The 17,321-nt window shown below is 45.2% G+C and overlaps 1 protein-coding gene across 1 annotated transcript; it reads right to left on the reverse strand.

Moving 5' to 3' along the window:
- Positions 1-763: 763 nt before the first annotated feature.
- LOC310633242 (vomeronasal type-2 receptor 26-like) lies at positions 764-14,625 on the reverse strand (the record flags this gene model as incomplete). The annotated part of the gene is made up of 4 exons (XM_083350929.1): positions 764-1,680; positions 2,045-2,171; positions 13,229-13,456; positions 14,593-14,625. The coding sequence occupies 4 exons, from the start codon at positions 14,623-14,625 to the stop codon at positions 764-766; spliced, it is 1,305 nt and encodes a 434-aa protein (XP_083207055.1).
- Positions 14,626-17,321: the final 2,696 nt, after the last annotated feature.

Here is a 17,321-nt window from a genome sequence, read left to right on the forward strand (position 1 = left end):
AAGGACTTGTCTTTTCTGTCTCTGGATGCTTTTCCTTGTTTGATAAATATGTGGAAGAGGGAAAATATGGGGGGGGAGGATTAAAATTCTTTCTTCAGAAGGAAGGAGATGGGAATCAGAAAGACACAGGCAGGGAAGGAGGGAGGAAAACAGGAAGGAAGGTGGAGGGAGATTTTAATGAGAGAGAGGAAGGGTCTGAAGGAAATCCCGCCTTAGCACTTGGCCACCAGCAGCTCTGCCATTGACTTTGCATGTAAAAAGTTTGCAAAAGGGGATCATATGACCCTGAGACACTGTGACCATCATAAATATGCAGGGCTTTTTTTCTCATAGAACGTTCAGAATGGACTCCCGGCACATTTTTTGGATGGAACCTTGTAGGGTAGGCAAGGTGGTTTGTATGACATGTGTGAGTTCCGGCACCTTTTTGTTTTACAAAAAAAGCACTGTAAATATGAATCAGTTGCCAAGCATCTAAATATAAATCACATGACCCTGGGGATGCTGCAAAGGTCATAAGTGTAAAAAATGATCATAAGTCACTTCAGTGCCATTGTAACTTTGAACAGTCACTAAGTGAATTGTCGTAAATCGAGAACTACCTGTACTTTAGCACTTTTCCCCCTTTTTTGGTAAAGTTTTCGACACCTTGCTAGGTGGTACTTGAATATTACCATATCCTAAAAGTGGTAGAATCTGTGAAAAGGTTGAAAAGCCCTGATCTAAAACACTGGGTGGAAATTATACTGCCAAGAAAATTGCATCAGAATTGGCTTCCTATTTTATTTTTCAATATTAGCTGCTCTTTTGTATTCAGATCTGGTCTTAGTAAAATAATGTAGCATTTGGGGATGAAGATACATCCCAGCAGGCCAGCACTGGAAGCCAAGATGGAGAAGACCTGCACAGCCACCATATATTTCCCCTTGGTGCTCAAGTAGGTGGGTACAAAGGATATCCAGATACTGCAGAAGACTAGCATGCTGAAGGTGATCAGCTTGGCTTCATTGAAGGCCCCAGGGAGGTTCCTGGCTAGGAAAGCCACCATGAAGCAGATGGTAGCCAGGAAGCCCATGTAGGTGAGAACACAGTAAAACATAACAGTGGAGCCTTCATTGCATTGCAGAATGATCTCTCCAGTCTGTGAACGCATGTCAGAACCAGGGAATGGGGGAAAGACTCCTAACCAGATGGAACAAAGAATGACCTGGATGCTAGAAGAGGAAAGGATGATGGAATTGGACAAACCTTTCCCCAACCATCTTCTCACTCTGTTCCCTGGCTTTGTGGCTAGGAAGGCCAGCACCACCATGATGGTTTTGGCCAAGACAGAAGAGACAGCAATTGAGAAGATGATGCTGAAGACTGTTTGTCGAAGAAGGCAAGTGACTCTCTTTGGCCGACCAATGAAAAGGAAGGAGGTGCAGAAAGAAAGCAGTAGGGAGACCAGGAGAACATAGGAGAGATCCTGGTTGTTGGCCTTGACAATGGGAGTTTCTCTGTATTTACTGAAGATTCCCAAGACAAAACTTGAGATTAAGATTAGGAAGAGGGCAAAGGAGGTAAGGATGATCCCCAAATTCTCCTGATAGGACAAATAGGTGATGATTTTGGGGATACATTGATCTTGGTTCTTGTTCTGATGTTGATCTTCTGGACATCTTGTGCAGTGGTCTGCATCTGCAAAAGGACAAGTAATAGAATAACACTATGTCTGGGAGGGGAGGAAAGAAGGAGGTGTGTGTGTGTGTGTGTGTGTGTGTGTACTTTTCTGCATAAGTAGCCAAAGTTGATAAAGAGAGAAAAGGTAGCTGAGTGAAGAAGGGGCAGAGTTTAAAGGAAAAGACTTTTTATTTGCCAAAAAAGCTTGGCTCCTGGAAGATTTTCTTGCCTTTTCTCATCTTTGGAGGACAGTTGGGAGCAAAAAGTGAGATGTAGGGAAGAGGGATAAAAGAGAGAATAAAAAGGGAAAAAAGTTCCAGGGAAGAGATTTCTAGAAACCTTTGCTTCTTTCTCAAAGATTGACCTGACTCTAGTCACCCACCTTCTTGGGTGGAGATGCTCCCTTCTGCACAGGGGATGCAGTCATAACAGCAACTTGGTTTTTCTTCCTGGACCACCCTGTAGTATCCAGGCTGACAAGCCTCCACACACCGGGAATAAGGCCAGGGCTGAAAATGAAGAGAATTGGCATTCAGAAGCATTTGCACAACTGATCAGCTATGAAATGAGACATAGAGTTGGAAGGGGATTAGCAACAAAATAGGTATGAATTGTGGTGGTGCAGTTGTTAAAGGACAGAATTGCAGGCTAACTCTGCTCACTGCCAGCAGTTCAATTATGACTGGCACAAGGTTGACTCACGGCTCAGCCTTCCATCCTTCCGAGGTCAGTAAAATGAGGACCCAGATTGTTGGGGGCGATATGCTGACTCTATAAACCACTCAGAAAGTGCTGTAAAGCACTATAAAGTGGATTATAAGTGTAAGTGTTATTGCTATGTGCAAAACTATCCATTCCAGAAATGGAATGTTCTGGAAAACTCTGGAAGGTCCCTTTCTCAAGACCATATTATGCTAGACATTCCAGGGTTGGTCCAATTGTTTTCATGAAAGTAATTCTCGGATTTTTTTCTGATAGTCCAGACATGGTATTCTGATCAAAGAAGATATATGGGGGAAGGGAAGCTATGTTTGGAGCAGCATTAACTACTTCTCATTTGGAGGACTGACTTCTGGAAAATTGCCAGAGCAACTCTGGAACAACTATTTCATTACTATTCTGAAGACAAAAGGAAATTCTGGAATTCTCCAGCATCTGTTCTACCAAATCTCTGACCACAGCTTCAACTTGTTGAATCTATACACATCCAAATGAAAATAATACAGTTTTACTCAGTGGTGGGATTCACATATGTGAACAACCGGTTCTCTGTGTGGATGCCAGTTCTGGAAGTCCATTCTGTCCATCTATCTCCAGTCTACAACACAGTCCTTTCAACAGTTCCAAGAAGGCTCTGCACCCATTTGCACTACACAGGTGACCCTGAGAGCAAACCTCCAAATGGCCTCAACAACTCTTTAAAAGAATGCATATGACCAGCTGTCTGTAAGGAGTATAGATCCTTTCATTTTCCACCATCCAGTCAGAGCTGAAGAAGCTTCTTGGATGAGAAGCAAAATGTCTTCAAAGAAAAACAAGAAAATTTAGCTGCTTCATGAAAAAGCATCTTTGAGACTTAAGCCATCAGCCATGAAGATCTTGAAAAAGATACTCAAAGGAACAGAATAAGACAGGCAGTGGTTCTTCCTGTGACACTTTTTGGAAGTGAAAGTTGAAGAATTGAAGAAGCTGGATATAAACAATATTGATACCTTTGAATTTTGGTGTGGAGAAAACTTCAGAGAATACCATGAATAGCCAAGAAAATTAAAAACAAAAGGGGCAATCAAACAAATCAACTCAGAATTCTTACTCAAGGAATAATTGACCAGGCTCATATTATCCTACTCTGGAGACATTATGTGAAGAGACAGCTCTAAAAATGTTGGGAAAGGTGGAAGGAAAAAGAAGATGAGGATGTCCAGCAATAAGGAGGATGAATACAATCACAGAGGCAATGAGTGCACTGTTGGAAGATGAGGTTACCAGGCTAGGTAACTTCCCCTACCTGCTGCTGAAGATGTTACCTAGCCTGGTAACCTCAACTTCCACATTCAGAAACCAACCCACAAGCTCAGAGAATGAACCTTCACACTCATCTTACAACTGAGCTATAGATATTCACCACTGGTAAGGGACAGTAATCCCCTTCATGGATTACTGCCTTGTCGTGGCGAAGGGGCTTGCGTAATTCAATGAAGCTATGAGCTATGCCGTGCAGGGCCACCCAAGACGGAAAGGTCATAGCAGAGAGTTCTGACAAAACGTGATCCACTGGAGAAGGAAATGGCAAACCACTCCAGTATCTTTGCCATGAAAACCCTATGGACAGTACCAAAAGGCAAAACGATATGACGCTGGAAGATGAGCCCCTCAGGTCGGAAGGCATCCACTATGCTGCTGGGGAAGAGCAGAGGGCTAGTACTAGTAGCGCCAGAAAGAATGAAGCGACTGGGCCAAAGCCGAAAGGACGCTCAGCTGTGGATATGTCTGGTGGTGAAAGGAAAGTCCGATGCTGTAAAGATTTTTTCTCCATAGGAACCTGGAATGTAAGGTCCATGAATCAAGGAAAGCTGGACGTGGTCAAACAAGAGATGACAAGACTAAACATTGACATCTTAGGTATCAGCGAACTAAAATGGACAGGAATGGGTGAATTTAATTCAGATGACCATCAGGTATACTACTGCGGGCAAGAATCCCTCAGAAGAAATGGAGTAGCCTTCATAGTCAATAAAAAAAATAGGAAAAGCAATACTGGGATACAATCCTCAAAATGACAGAATGATCTCAGTTCGAATCCAAGGCAAACCATTCAATATCAAAGTAGTCCAAGTCTATGCCCCAACCACCGGTGCTGAAGAGGATGAAATTGACCGGTTCTATGAAGCCCTACAGCACCTTATAGAACTAACACCCAAAAATGATGTCCTTATCATCATGGGGGATTGGAATGCTAAAGTAGGAAGCCAAAAGATAACTGGAATAACAGGCAAGTTTGGCCTTGGAGTACAAAATGAAGCAGGGCACAGGCTGATAGAATTTTCTCAAAAGAATACGATGGTCATAGCAAACACTCTTTTCCAACAACCCAAGAGACGGCTTTACACATTGACATCACCAGACAATCAACACAGAAATCAGATTGACTATATGCTCTGCAGCCAAAGATGGAGAAGCTCTATACAGTCAGTAAAAACAAGACCAGGAGCTGACTGTGGCTCAGACCATGAGCTTCTTGTTGCAAAGTTTAGGCTTAAATTAAAGAAAGTAGGGAAAAGCGCTAGGCCAGTCAGGTATGAATTAAATCATATCCCTGTTCAATATACAGTAGAGGTGAAAAATAAATTTAAGGAATTAGATCTGATAGACAGAGTGCCTGAAGAACTATGGACAGAGGTTCGCAACATTGTACAACAGGTAGCAACCAAAACCATCCCAAAGAAAAAGAAATGCAAGAAAGCAAAATGGCTGTCTGAGGAAGCTTTGCAAATAGCTGAGGAAAGGAGGGAAGCGAAAGGCAAGGGAGAAAAAGAAAGATATGCCCAATTAAATGCAGAATTCCAAAGAATAGCTAGAAGAGATAAGAATGCCTTCTTAAATGAACAATGCAAAGAAATAGAAGAAAACAATAGAATAGGGAGGACGAGAGATCTTTTCAAGAAAATTGGAGAGATGAAAGGAACGTTTCATGCAAAAATGGGCATGATAAAGGACCAAAATGGCAGGGACCTAACAGAGGCAGAAGAGATTAAGAAGAGGTGGCAAAATTACACAGAAGAACTATACAAGAATGAGCTTAACGTCCCTGATAATCACAATGAGGTGGTCACTGACCTCGAGCCAGACATCCTAGAATGTGAAGTGAAGTGGGCCTTAGAAAAGCTGAGCAACAACAAAGCTAGTGGAGGTGACAGTATTCCAGCTGAGCTATTCAAAATCTTAAAAGACGATGCAGTAAAAGTGCTACACTCAATTTGCCACCAAATTTGGAAAACTCAACAGTGGCCACAGGATTGGAAAAGATCAGTTTACATTCCAATTCCAAAGAAAGGCAGTGCCAAAGAATGTTCAAACTATCGCACCATTGCACTCATTTCACATGCTAGTAAAGTTATGCTTAAAATTCTACAAGCTAGACTCCAGCAGTATGTGGATCGAGAACTACCAGAAGTACAGGCAGGATTTCGAAGAGGCAGAGGAACTAGAGATCAAATTGCTAACATGGTGGTGTTAGATGGTGGTTGCAGATTGTGGGCCTGGTCATCGGCCCCGGCGGACATGTTAGTGAATTCCAGGACCCAACATGACTGCTGGGATCACTTCTTTCCGCCGTTGAAGGATGGCTTGGACTGGTGGATGGACATTGGGGAGAGAATCTTTTGTTCTCCCCCCCCCCAGACTGGCGGTGCGGGCTGGCGTTGTGAGGATTGACAGAGGCCTGGCCTGCCTGCTTCTTACTTCTTTTGTTGACAGGCAGGCATTACAGCTAGCTCCATACCTGATGGGAACTAAGATCCCCCTATGGATAATCCAGTGTGGACGGGACCGAACCGTGGTGGGAGGACGGTTCTGGACTGGTCAGCGACCACCTCTCTGGTGTGGGAGACCAGTTAGGGTGGGCCTGGCTTAGGACTCCCCTTGTCTCTCTCTGTTCCAGCTAGACTCCTCAGCCGGAGTGAGAGGACGGCTGAGGTTGTCCCTTGGAACTCCATCTCGGGTGAGAGCCGAGATGGCTTTGCAGATTGAGAGATATGCCCACTGGACCTGTTCTTTTTCCATCTTCGTACCATCAATGAACAATCCTTTGGCCATATTTTCAACATCGGCCCCAAGAGACTAATTGAGTGCTATATGATCCATCGTTATTCCGAAGCGGACTTGTATGCCCTTAGGGCGGTCCCTGCCTCATGGGCGCGACCTGTCGCCTGTTTTCATACTCCCCTTAATGACGGGCCCAAGCCTTGGGACTCCGAGAGGTGGTTGGGCTTGGATAGGGGCCTCGAGTTAAGACGCGCTAAGAGGCCCCTGATCAGATTTTTAGCCGGTTATTTTAGGAGGTTAGGGAGGGGGAGGGAGGGGGGGATGGGGAGGGAACTTGTAACCGGCACTCAGTCTGGTCCTGTTAGAGGTCCTGGTGGGACGGGGTTGGGGGAGGTGGCTGCTGGCGCTGGGAATGTGGGGGTGGGGTATCGAATCCCCACGGCGATAGGGTATGGCAGCAGGTGTTTGCGAGGAGGGTCATATCAACATCTGGGATCGCGCCCCCGCTATCTTCGAGCGGTGGCGCGCTCCGACCCTCCGGTTAGCACCCTCTTACCCGGGGATGAGGGTGATCAGGCCCCTGAGCTCAGGCTGGTCTATTTTAACGCTAGATCCGTAGTTAATAAAGCTCCCCTCATCCGTGATCGGATTGAGGAGGAATGTGCGGATCTAGCGTGCATCACGGAAACTTGGCTGGGCTCGGAGGGAGGGGTGCCTCTCACCGAGTTATGCCCGCCGGGTTTCCGGGTGCTGCACCAGCCACGGGCTCAGGGCAGGGGTGGTGGGGTGGCAGTGGTTATTCGGGAGACATTGTGTCCCCGGGAGGCCACCATTGTCCAGATGGCCGGGAGTGAGACCCTCCTCTTGAGGTGTGGTCCTCGGGTTCAGTTGGGCTTGTTGCTTACATACCTGGCGCCCAGCTGTGTGGCAACAGCCCTGCCCGAGCTGCTCGACACCCTCTCAGGGTTGGCGGTGGAGTTCCCCAGGCTTGTAGTCCTGGGTGACTTCAACCTGCCATCACTGGGAGGGTCGTCGGAGTTAGCTCGGGAGTTCATGGCTTCCATGACAGCCATGGGCCTGACCCAGGTTATTGAGGGCCCGACTCATGAGGGGGGTCACACTCTTGACCTGGTGTTTCTGTCTGGACAGTGGTTGGATGATCTGGGAGGGGGTTCTCCGTCCATCACCCCTCTGTCATGGTCAGACCATTACCTCCTGAGGCTAGTTTTCCGTCATGCCATCCCCCGCCGCTGGGCGGCGGAGCCGACCAGGTGGTTCCGCCCCAGGCGCCTAATGGACCCAGATCGGTTCCAGAGGGCGCTTGGGCCTATACCTATCACCCTTACCCACAGCCCAGTCGATGCCCTGGTGGAGGCCTGGGAAACGGCAGCCACCAGGGCACTCGACTGCGTTGTACCCATGCGACCTCTGACCCGACGCAGATCCCGTTGGGCCCCATGGTTCTCTGTGGAGCTCCGGGAGATGAAGCGGCGGAGACGAGGTCTAGAGAGTGGTTGGAGATCCAGCCGGTCCGAATCCGACCGATTGCAGTTAAGAACCTTTATAAGGTCTTATCTTGCGGCGATAAGGACGGCGAAGTCTAACTACTTTGCCGCCCTTATCGCGTCCGCAGATAATCGCCCGGCCGCCCTGTTTAGGGTGACTCGCTCCCTCCTTAATCAGGAGGTGAGAGAGGATCCCTTGCAGGGACGAGCCGAGGAGTTTAGTCATCATCTGGCGGACAAAATCGCTCGGATCCGGACCGGCTTGGACTCTGACTGGGCAGAGTCTAATGTGGAGGAATCAGGCGGTCTTGAGCACGTTATCTGGACTGAGTTCGACCCTGTTTCCCCTGATGATGTGGACAGGATCATGGGGAGACTGAGCACCACCACCTGTTTGTTGGATCCGTGCCCCTCCTGGCTAGCTTATGCGGCTCGGGAAGGAACACGAGGCTGGTTCCATGCAGTAATAACTGCTTCCTTGAAGGAGGGTGTCTTTCCTGCCGCCTTGAAGGAGGCGGTGGTGAGACCCCTTCTCAAGAAGCCTGCTTTGGACCCGGCTGTTTTAAACAACTACCGTCCAGTCTCCAACCTTCGCTTTCTGGCGAAGGTTGTTGAGAGTGTGGTGGCGCATCAGCTCCCTCTGTTCCTGGAGGAAACTGATTATCTGGACCCGTACCAATCGGGCTTCAGGCCCGGACACAGCACGGAGACGGCATTGGTCGCGCTGGTGAATGATCTCTGGAGGGCTAGGGACAGGGGTTGCTCCTCTGTCCTGGTCCTATTAGATCTCTCAGCGGCGTTCGATACCATCGACCATGGTATCTTACTGCGGCGTCTCAGGGGGCTGGGAGTGGGAGGCACTGTTTTACGGTGGTTCTCCTCCTACCTCCAGGGCCGCTCGCAGTCGGTGTTGACAGGAGGGCAGAGATCCGCCCCGAGGTCTCTCATTTGTGGAGTCCCTCAGGGGTCGGTTCTCTCGCCTCTCCTGTTCAACATCTATATGAAGCCGCTGGGCGAGATCATTCGTGGTTTTGGGGTGGGGTATCATCAGTACGCTGATGATACCCAACTTTTTCTTTCCACCCCGAACCAACCCAGTGATGCCCTCTCCGTGATGTCCCGGTGCCTGGAGGCGGTTCGGGTCTGGATGGGGAGAAACAGGCTTCGTCTCAATCCCGCCAAGACTGAGTGGCTGTGCATATCGGCATCTCGGGTTAACCAAGTTATTCCATCCTTAATGATGGGGGGTGAGGTGTTACCCCCCGTCGATAGGGCTCGCAACTTGGGCGTCCTCCTGGATTCACGGCTCAATTTTGAAGACCATATAGGAGCCGTGACCAGGGGGGCTTTTGCCCAGGTTCGCCTGGTGCGCCAGTTGCGTCCCTATCTGGACCGAGACGCCCTACGCACAGTTACTCATGCGCTTGTGACCTCCCGTTTGGACTACTGTAACGCTCTCTACATGGGGCTGCCCTTGAAGACCACTCGGAGGCTTCAACTGGTGCAGAATGCGGCCGCGCGAGTTGTAATGGGGGTTTCCCGATACTCCCATGTAACACCTCTACTCCGCGAGCTGCATTGGCTTCCGGTTGCCCTCCGGGTGAAATTCAAGGTGCTGGTTATCACCTATAAAGCCCTACATGGCCTGGGTCCGGGATATCTGAGGGAACACCTGCTGCCGGCGTCAAATGCCCTTCGCCCAGTGCGCTCCCACAGGGAGGGTCTGCTCAGGGTCCCGCCGGTAAGAGACTGCCGGCGGGTGACACCCAGGGATAGGGCCTTCTCGGTGGGAGCGCCTGCCCTCTGGAACCAGCTGCCGGTGGAGCTGAGAACTGCCCCCGACCTTCGATCATTCCGCCGGGGCCTGAAGACCTGGCTCTTCGAGCTCTCGGGCCCAGACTGAGGAGGAATTTTTAATTTGGGGTTCTTTTTAACTGACTACAGGGTTAATTTAATATTTTTTAATTTGGTTCTTAATTTTTGTATTTTGGATTTTTTAATTTCCTGTAAACCGCCCTGAGTCCTCAGGGAATAGGGCGGTATATAAATATAACTAAATAAATAAATAAATAAATAAACATACGCTGGATCATGGAGAAAGCTAGAGAGTTCCAGAAAAACATCTACTTCTGCTTCATTGACTATGCTAAAGCCTTTGTTTGTGTGGATCATAACAAACTGTGGCAAGTCCTTAAACAGATGGGTGTACCAGACCATCTTATTTGTCTCTTGAGAAACCTATATGCGGGCCAAGAAGCAACAGTGAGAACTGGACACGGAACCACTGATTGGTTCAAAATTGGGAAAGGAGTCCGGCAAGGCTGTATACTGTCGCCTTGCCTATTTAACTTATATGGAGAGCACATCATGAGAAAGGCAGGGCTAGATGAATCAAAAGTTGGAATTAAGATTGCCGGAAGAAACATCAACAACCTAAGATATGCAGATGATACCACTCTAATGGCAGAAAGTGAAGAGGAACTAAAGAGCCTCTTGTTGCGAGTGAAGAAGGAGAGTGGAAAACTTGGGTTGAAACTAAACATTAAGAAAACCAAGATCATGGCATCTGGCCTTCTCAATTCCTGGCAAATAGATGGGGAAGAAATGGGGTAGTGACAGATTTTATTTTCCTGGGCTCCAAGATCACTGCAGATGGGGACTGTAGCCAAGAAATTAAAAGACACTTGCTCCTCGGGAGGAAAGCCATGGAAAATCTAGACAGCACACTAAAAAGCAGAGACATCACCCTGTCAACAAAAGTGCGTATAGTCAAGGCTATGGTCTTCCCAGTTGCAATGTATGGCAGTGAAAGCTGGACCATAAGAAAGGCTGAGCGCCAAAGAATTGAAGCCTTTGAACTCTGGTGCTGGAGAAGACTCCTGCGAGTCCCTTGGACTGCAAGGCGATCAAACCGGTCAGTCCAAGAGGAGATCAACCCTGACTGCTCTTTAGAAGGCCAGATCCTGAAGCTAAAACTCAAATACTTTGGCCACCTAATGAGAAGGAAGGACTCACTGGAGAAGAGCCTAATGCTGGGAAAGATTGAGGGCAATAGAAGAAGGGGACGACAGAGAATGAGGTGGCTGGATGGAGTCACTGAAGCAGTAGGCGTGAGCCTAGATGGACTCCAGAAGATGGTAGAGGACAGGAAGGCCTGGAGGAACATTGTCCCTAGGGTCGCAATGGGTCGGACACGACTTCGCAACTAACAACAACAACAAAGGGACATGGAGAAAATTATCTGTGTGATAGCAATAGCAATAGCACTTAGACTTATATACCACTTCACAGTTCTTTACAGCCCTCTCTAAGAAGTTTACAGAATCAGCATATTGCCCCCAACAATTTGGGTCCTCATTTTACCTACCTCAGAAGGATGGAAGGCTGAGTCAGTTGGTCCGGATCAAACTGCTGGCAATTGGCAGAATTAGCCTGCAATGCTCTTCTAACCACTGTGCCACCATGGAAAGAAGGAAGGAAGGAAGGAAGGAAGGAAGGAAGGAAGGAAGGAAGGAAGGAAGGAAGGAAGGAAGGAAGGAAGGACAATAGGACACTTATATTTTTTATTTTTTTATTTTAATTCCATTTATATCCTGCCCTTCTCCGAAGACTCAGGGCAGCTTACAAGCTTAGCAGTAGCCTTCATTCTATGTATATGCCTGCTTATTAGGGCTTTCACACACACCCCAAGTGGCATTATTACAAAGTCAGCTTAATTGCCCCCAACAATCTGTGCTTTACAGTCCTCTCTAAGCAGTTTACAGAGTCAGCATATGGCCCCCAACAATCTGACTCCTCATTTTATTGACCTCAAAAAGATGGAAGGCTGAATCAACCTTGAGCTGGTGAGAACTGAACTTCTGAACTGCTGGAAGCCAGCAGGCTGTAGATGTAGTCTGCAGTACTGCATTCTAACCACTGTGCCATCCCTAAGAGCTGATGCTGACACTGACTTATGGCACATAGTATCAATCTTTACTCAATCAAAGCACAAAGCCTGTATTAGAAGGCTTTACTTCTTCTTTCCTATTAAAACCTGCCTCAATTTCCTCCACCCCTATGTTATTTTTGCCTTTGTTCTTTGGAAAGAAACCTAAACCCTGTAGACAGCCCCTTTTTGAGGGAGATGGACAGTTTACTGTAGAAATTGGAATACAAATAAATAAAAAGACCTTGTCCATTTTGCTAGGACTGAATGAAAAAAACCCCCAAAGAATCAGTCTGATACTTAGTTTGAGAAGAGACAAGACGCTCACTGAGCTGTTAAATGAAACCAAAGGGATAGGAGATCTTTTTTCTTGAAATGTTACTTCTTAAACTGAAGTGCCTTTTTAAGGTAGTTCTTAAAGTGAAGTACCACTTTATAATGCCTTGATAAAACCACACTTAATTTAATTTAATTTAATTTAATAATATTTATATACCGCCCTTCTCCCTGAGGACTCAGGGCGGTTCACAGGGCAGAATAAAATACTAAATACAAACGTTAAAACAAGATTAAATAATTGCCCATATTAAAACAGTTGGAATCAAGTTCTAAAACACCAAGTTAAAATTAAAACACAAGACTAAAAACCCCACCAATCCCCATCAGGCTAGGCCGGCTTGAACAAACAGAAACGTCTTGAGATCGCGACGAAAGGAGCGAAGATCGGGCGCCATCCGGAGCTCTACCGGTAGCTGATTCCACAGCTCCGGAGCGCCCACAGAGAAGGATCTCCCCCTGGGGACCACCAATCGACATTCTCTGATCGGTGGCACCCTGAGGAGGTGGAATATTGGAATATTGGTGGCACTTGGAATATTGCATTCAGTTTTGGTTGTCATGAAAAAAAAAATAGATTGAGATTCTAAAAAGAGTGCAGAGAAAGGCAACAAAGATCATCCGGGGACTGGAGGCTAAGACATACTAATAATGATTGCAGAAAATGGGTATGTCTAGTAGAAGTGAAGGACTAGGAGTGACATGATAGCAGTCGTCCAATAGCTCAGGGGCTGCCAGAAAGAAGAGAGAATCAAGCTATTCTCCTAAGCAACTTAAGCCAGGACAATAACCAATGGTTGGAAACTTAACAAGAAGAGAAGCAGCCTAGAACTAAGGAGAAACTTCCTGACAGTTAGAACAATTAGTGGAACTGCTTGCCTTTAGAAGTCATGGGTGCTCCAACACTTTACATTTCTAAGAAGAGATTGGACAACCATTGTCGGAAATAGTATAGAGTCTCCTGCTTGAGCAGGGTGTTAGAGTAGAAGACCTCCAAGGTTCCTTCCAACTCTGTTATTCTGTTATACTTCACCTGTTTATTCCATTGGGACCACACCGTGTCTTCCTTGTTGATGCTGAACATGACTCTGGCAGATTCCTTTCTTGCTAGACTTCCAAATTTCACTCTAGTGGCTGACCTATTAGGAAACCACACCCAGCTCAGGATGTCAAAGTCAGCCATCAAATTTCCATTTCCATCCACATACATTCCTTCCATGGTGTGATTGTAGATCTGGGGATTCTTCAGGAAAGGGTGGAGCTATAGAAAGAAGATGGAACAATGTAGAAAACACATTATGTAAATAGAACATCTGAATCTTTAATGGTTTCAGATATCTACAAATCAATTTGTATACAAAAGGGATGGTTTCATTCTGAATGTTTGAGTTTGCCTTCAGAATTTGGGATAGATATAATCAATCTATAGGGCAATGTGGTGGCTTAGTGGTTAAGAAGCTGGGTTTATCTGCTGGAAATTGGGCAGTTCAGGTTCAAGACCTCAGCACCATGTGACAGGGCGAGCTCCCATCCTTGCCACTAGCTCCTGCCAACCTAGCAGTTAGAAAGCATGCAAATGTGAGTAGATAAATAGGTACCACTTTGTTAGGAAAGTGACATCATGCTGGCCACATGACCATGGAAATATCATTGGACAGTACTGGCTCAATGAAATGGAGATAAGCACCACCCCCTTATAGTTCGCAATGACAAGCAGAATAAAATTTTCAGGGACTCTTTTACCTTACATTTTTTTTATAATCAATCTATATTTCCTAATTATGTAAAAGAAAATGAGTGAGCTTTGACTTATTTTCATAGCTGGCTTATTGATTCTGACAGATTTTGGGCCCCATAAAAATGATGCAATTAAACGATAAGGTAGGAAATACAAAAAGTGAAGCGTATATAAATTCTTTCCTCAAATATCAAATTCTTGACATTGAGAAAAGAAAATCTCCATGCCCAGAAGCAGAAGAGCAAGACTTAATCACCATTTGGCATAGTCAGAAACCAACCTAAACAGGGTAAGAGGAATGAAACCAAGGGATTTTATTAAAGGAAAGAATTCATGAAATATTATTGCTACAATGCATATGTCATTTGGAGAGAAATGTAGAGAATGGATTTTAGACTAGATGAGACTAGACTAGACTAGACTAGACTAGACTAGACTATAACAGAACAGAACGGAATAGAATTACAGAGTTGGAAGGGACCTTGGAGGTCATCTAGTCCAACCCCCTGCTCAGGCAGGAAACCCTATACCATTTCAGACAAATAGTTGTCCAATCGCTTCTCAAAAACTTCCAGTGTTGGAGAATTCACAACTTCTGGAGGCAAGTTGTTCCACTGATTAATTTTTCTAACAATCAGGAAATTTTGGAATTACTAAACCTGTGTACGGAGATTCCCAATCATCCAGGTCATGGTTGTCCCAAAGGTGCTTTTTCCAAAAACCAACCAGATGGAAAATTTTTAGCTTCTCATCCAAAAAGCTCCTTCAGAACTAAAGAAGCTTCTTGGATGAGAAGCAAAATATTTTTCTTATTTATCTGATTTTTAAAATTTATTTAATATATAAAATACAAAGAAAAATAGAAATAAGAAATTAGGACAAGGAAAAAGAGAGGGGAAAAAGAAAACCTGAGGTGCAAGGGAAAAAAAAGAAAGAAAAGGCATTTATTTCTGACTCTTTTTAGCACAGTTCAAGATAAAAACACTTCAGCCTCAATGTTTTGCTTTTACACATTAGTATATAATTAGCTGTGAAGAAGGAGAGTGCAAAACTTGGGTTGAAACTTAACATTAAGAAAACCAAGATCATGGCATCTGGCCTTCTCAATTCCTGGCAAATAGATGGGGAAGAAATTGAGGTAGTGACAGATTTTATTTTCCTGGGCTCCAAGATCACCGCAGATGGGGACTGTAGCCAAGAAATTAAAAGATGCTTGCTCCTCGGGAGGAAAGCCATGGCAAATCTAGACAGCACACTAAAAAGCAGAGACATCACCTTGTCAACAAAAGTGCGTATAGTCAAGGCTATGGTCTTCCCAGTTGCAATGTATGGCAGTGAAAGCTGGACCATAAGAAAGGCTGAGCGCCAAAGAATTGAAGCCTTTGAACTCTGGTGCTGGAGAAGACTCCTGCGAGTCCCTTGGACTGCAAGGTGATCAAACCGGTCAGTCCTAGAGGAGATCAACCCTGACTGCTCTTTAGAAGGCCAGATCCTGAAGCTAAAACTCAAATACTTTGGCCACCTAATGAGAAGGAAGGACTCACTGGAGAAGAGCCTAATGCTGGGAAAGATTGAGGGCAAGAGAAGAAAGGGACGACAGAGAATGAGGTGGCTGGATGGAGTCACTGAAGCAGTAGGCGTGAGCTTAGATGGACTCCAGAAGATGGTAGAGGACAGGAAAGCCTGGAGGAACATTGTCCATAGGGTCGCGATGGGTCGGACACGACTTCGCAACTAACAACAATAATGACAAATCTATCTAATCAACAAGACCAAAATCAAAATTTCATTTTTTTTATCATAAGCCCAAAATCCAGGTCATAGTTGTCCCAAAGGTGCTTTTTCCAAAAAAACACAACTAGGTGGAAAATGTTTCTCATCCAAAAAGCTCGTTCAGAACTGAAGAAGTTTCTTGGATGAGAAGTGAAATATTTTCTTTTTTTTTATTAAAGAGTTTTACAAAAAAATTTTTACAATACATATGAGAAGTGAAATATTTTCCAAGGGGAAAAAAACGCAAGAAAGTCCAGTTGCCTTTTGGAAGAAGTACCTTTGGAGCTAAGCCAGTCAGGTTCAACACATATATTTCACTCTTTGGTATGAGATGGGGAAGGGAATACCTGCCATGGCTGAAGCTTTTGAACTTCCAACTTATCTTTTCTCTCTGATATTGTCCTTGGGGATTTGGAGGAATAGGCCATATTTAAGGCATGTGCCACTGTCCAGATGGCATTGTAAGTTAAGGAATTGTCTAGAGAGAAGATCCTCTCAATCTTCTCTTGAGGTGCATTCTCCAAGTTCTCTTTCTCTGAACACCTTGTCTGGCCTTTCACAGACAAGGCTGACTTGGCATATGAACAATGAAAATGTTTATGAGCGAGCTGCCTCATAAGATGGTAGAAATATTTAAAACCATCAGATCTGCTCTTTTTCTTTGTCTGGATGAGAAAAGAAAAAATACTTCGAGTATATCTGAAAGGGAAATCACTATATATTATCTCCATAGTGAGGTCCCATAAAGCTGTTGTGATCCAGACTTTACCTAGAACAGGTGTTCTCAAAAGCTTAAATATATAATCACTAATAAGTATTCCATCTAAGAAAGATGTAAATTCTGCATAGTAGACAAATACATTGATTTGCCTCCATTTGTGGAAAACAGTAATCAGATAGTTGAAATTCTTGTTGTTCAGAAAGGTGGATTGTGCAAAAACAACACAAATGCCATTCTGTGCCAGCACAGGAGTGAAAGTCTTAATGAAATGTTCTCCATTATCAGTGGCTGCAGCAAAGACCCCAATGAACGTCCACCGAAAATACTGGAGCAATTTAATAATGCCCAAATATTGGGCACCTTCTTTGGGGACGGTCCGGGAAAAGAAAGGAAACTGAGTTTTATCATTCATGGATGGTGAAGTGAAAGTGTAGCTGATCTGAAATTGAAAATAGAAGAAGGATGCCTAATGATATGGTACTGAAAAAGTAGCATTAGAGCTCAGATAATGAGTGCATGATTCCAGACTAACTTGATGGACATAATAAGAAATTAATCAAGGAGAGAAGCAACCTAGAACCAAGGAGAAATTTCTTGACAGTGAGAACAATAAACCAGTGGAACGGCTTGCTTTCAGAAGTTGTGGGCGCTCCAACAATGGAAGCTTTTTTAAAAGCATCTCATCAATGGACATTATAAGAGCTAAAATTGAGAGGAAATCAAAGCCTCCTATAAGAGATGACCAGGCTGAGCCCAAGGGGGTCAAGCATGTCATCAGTCTCGAGTTCCTTCGTGTCAACAAGCGATCTACAATAAGTTCAGCCCTCCTTGAAATCTTTTGAATTCCTATCTACTGCCAATTTGCCTTGACTGTTAGTAGTTCAGATTCTTATA

Source organism: Vipera ursinii (genome assembly GCF_947247035.1).
Source record: "Vipera ursinii genome assembly, chromosome: 2".
Classification (NCBI taxonomy): Eukaryota; Metazoa; Chordata; class Lepidosauria; order Squamata; family Viperidae; genus Vipera; species Vipera ursinii.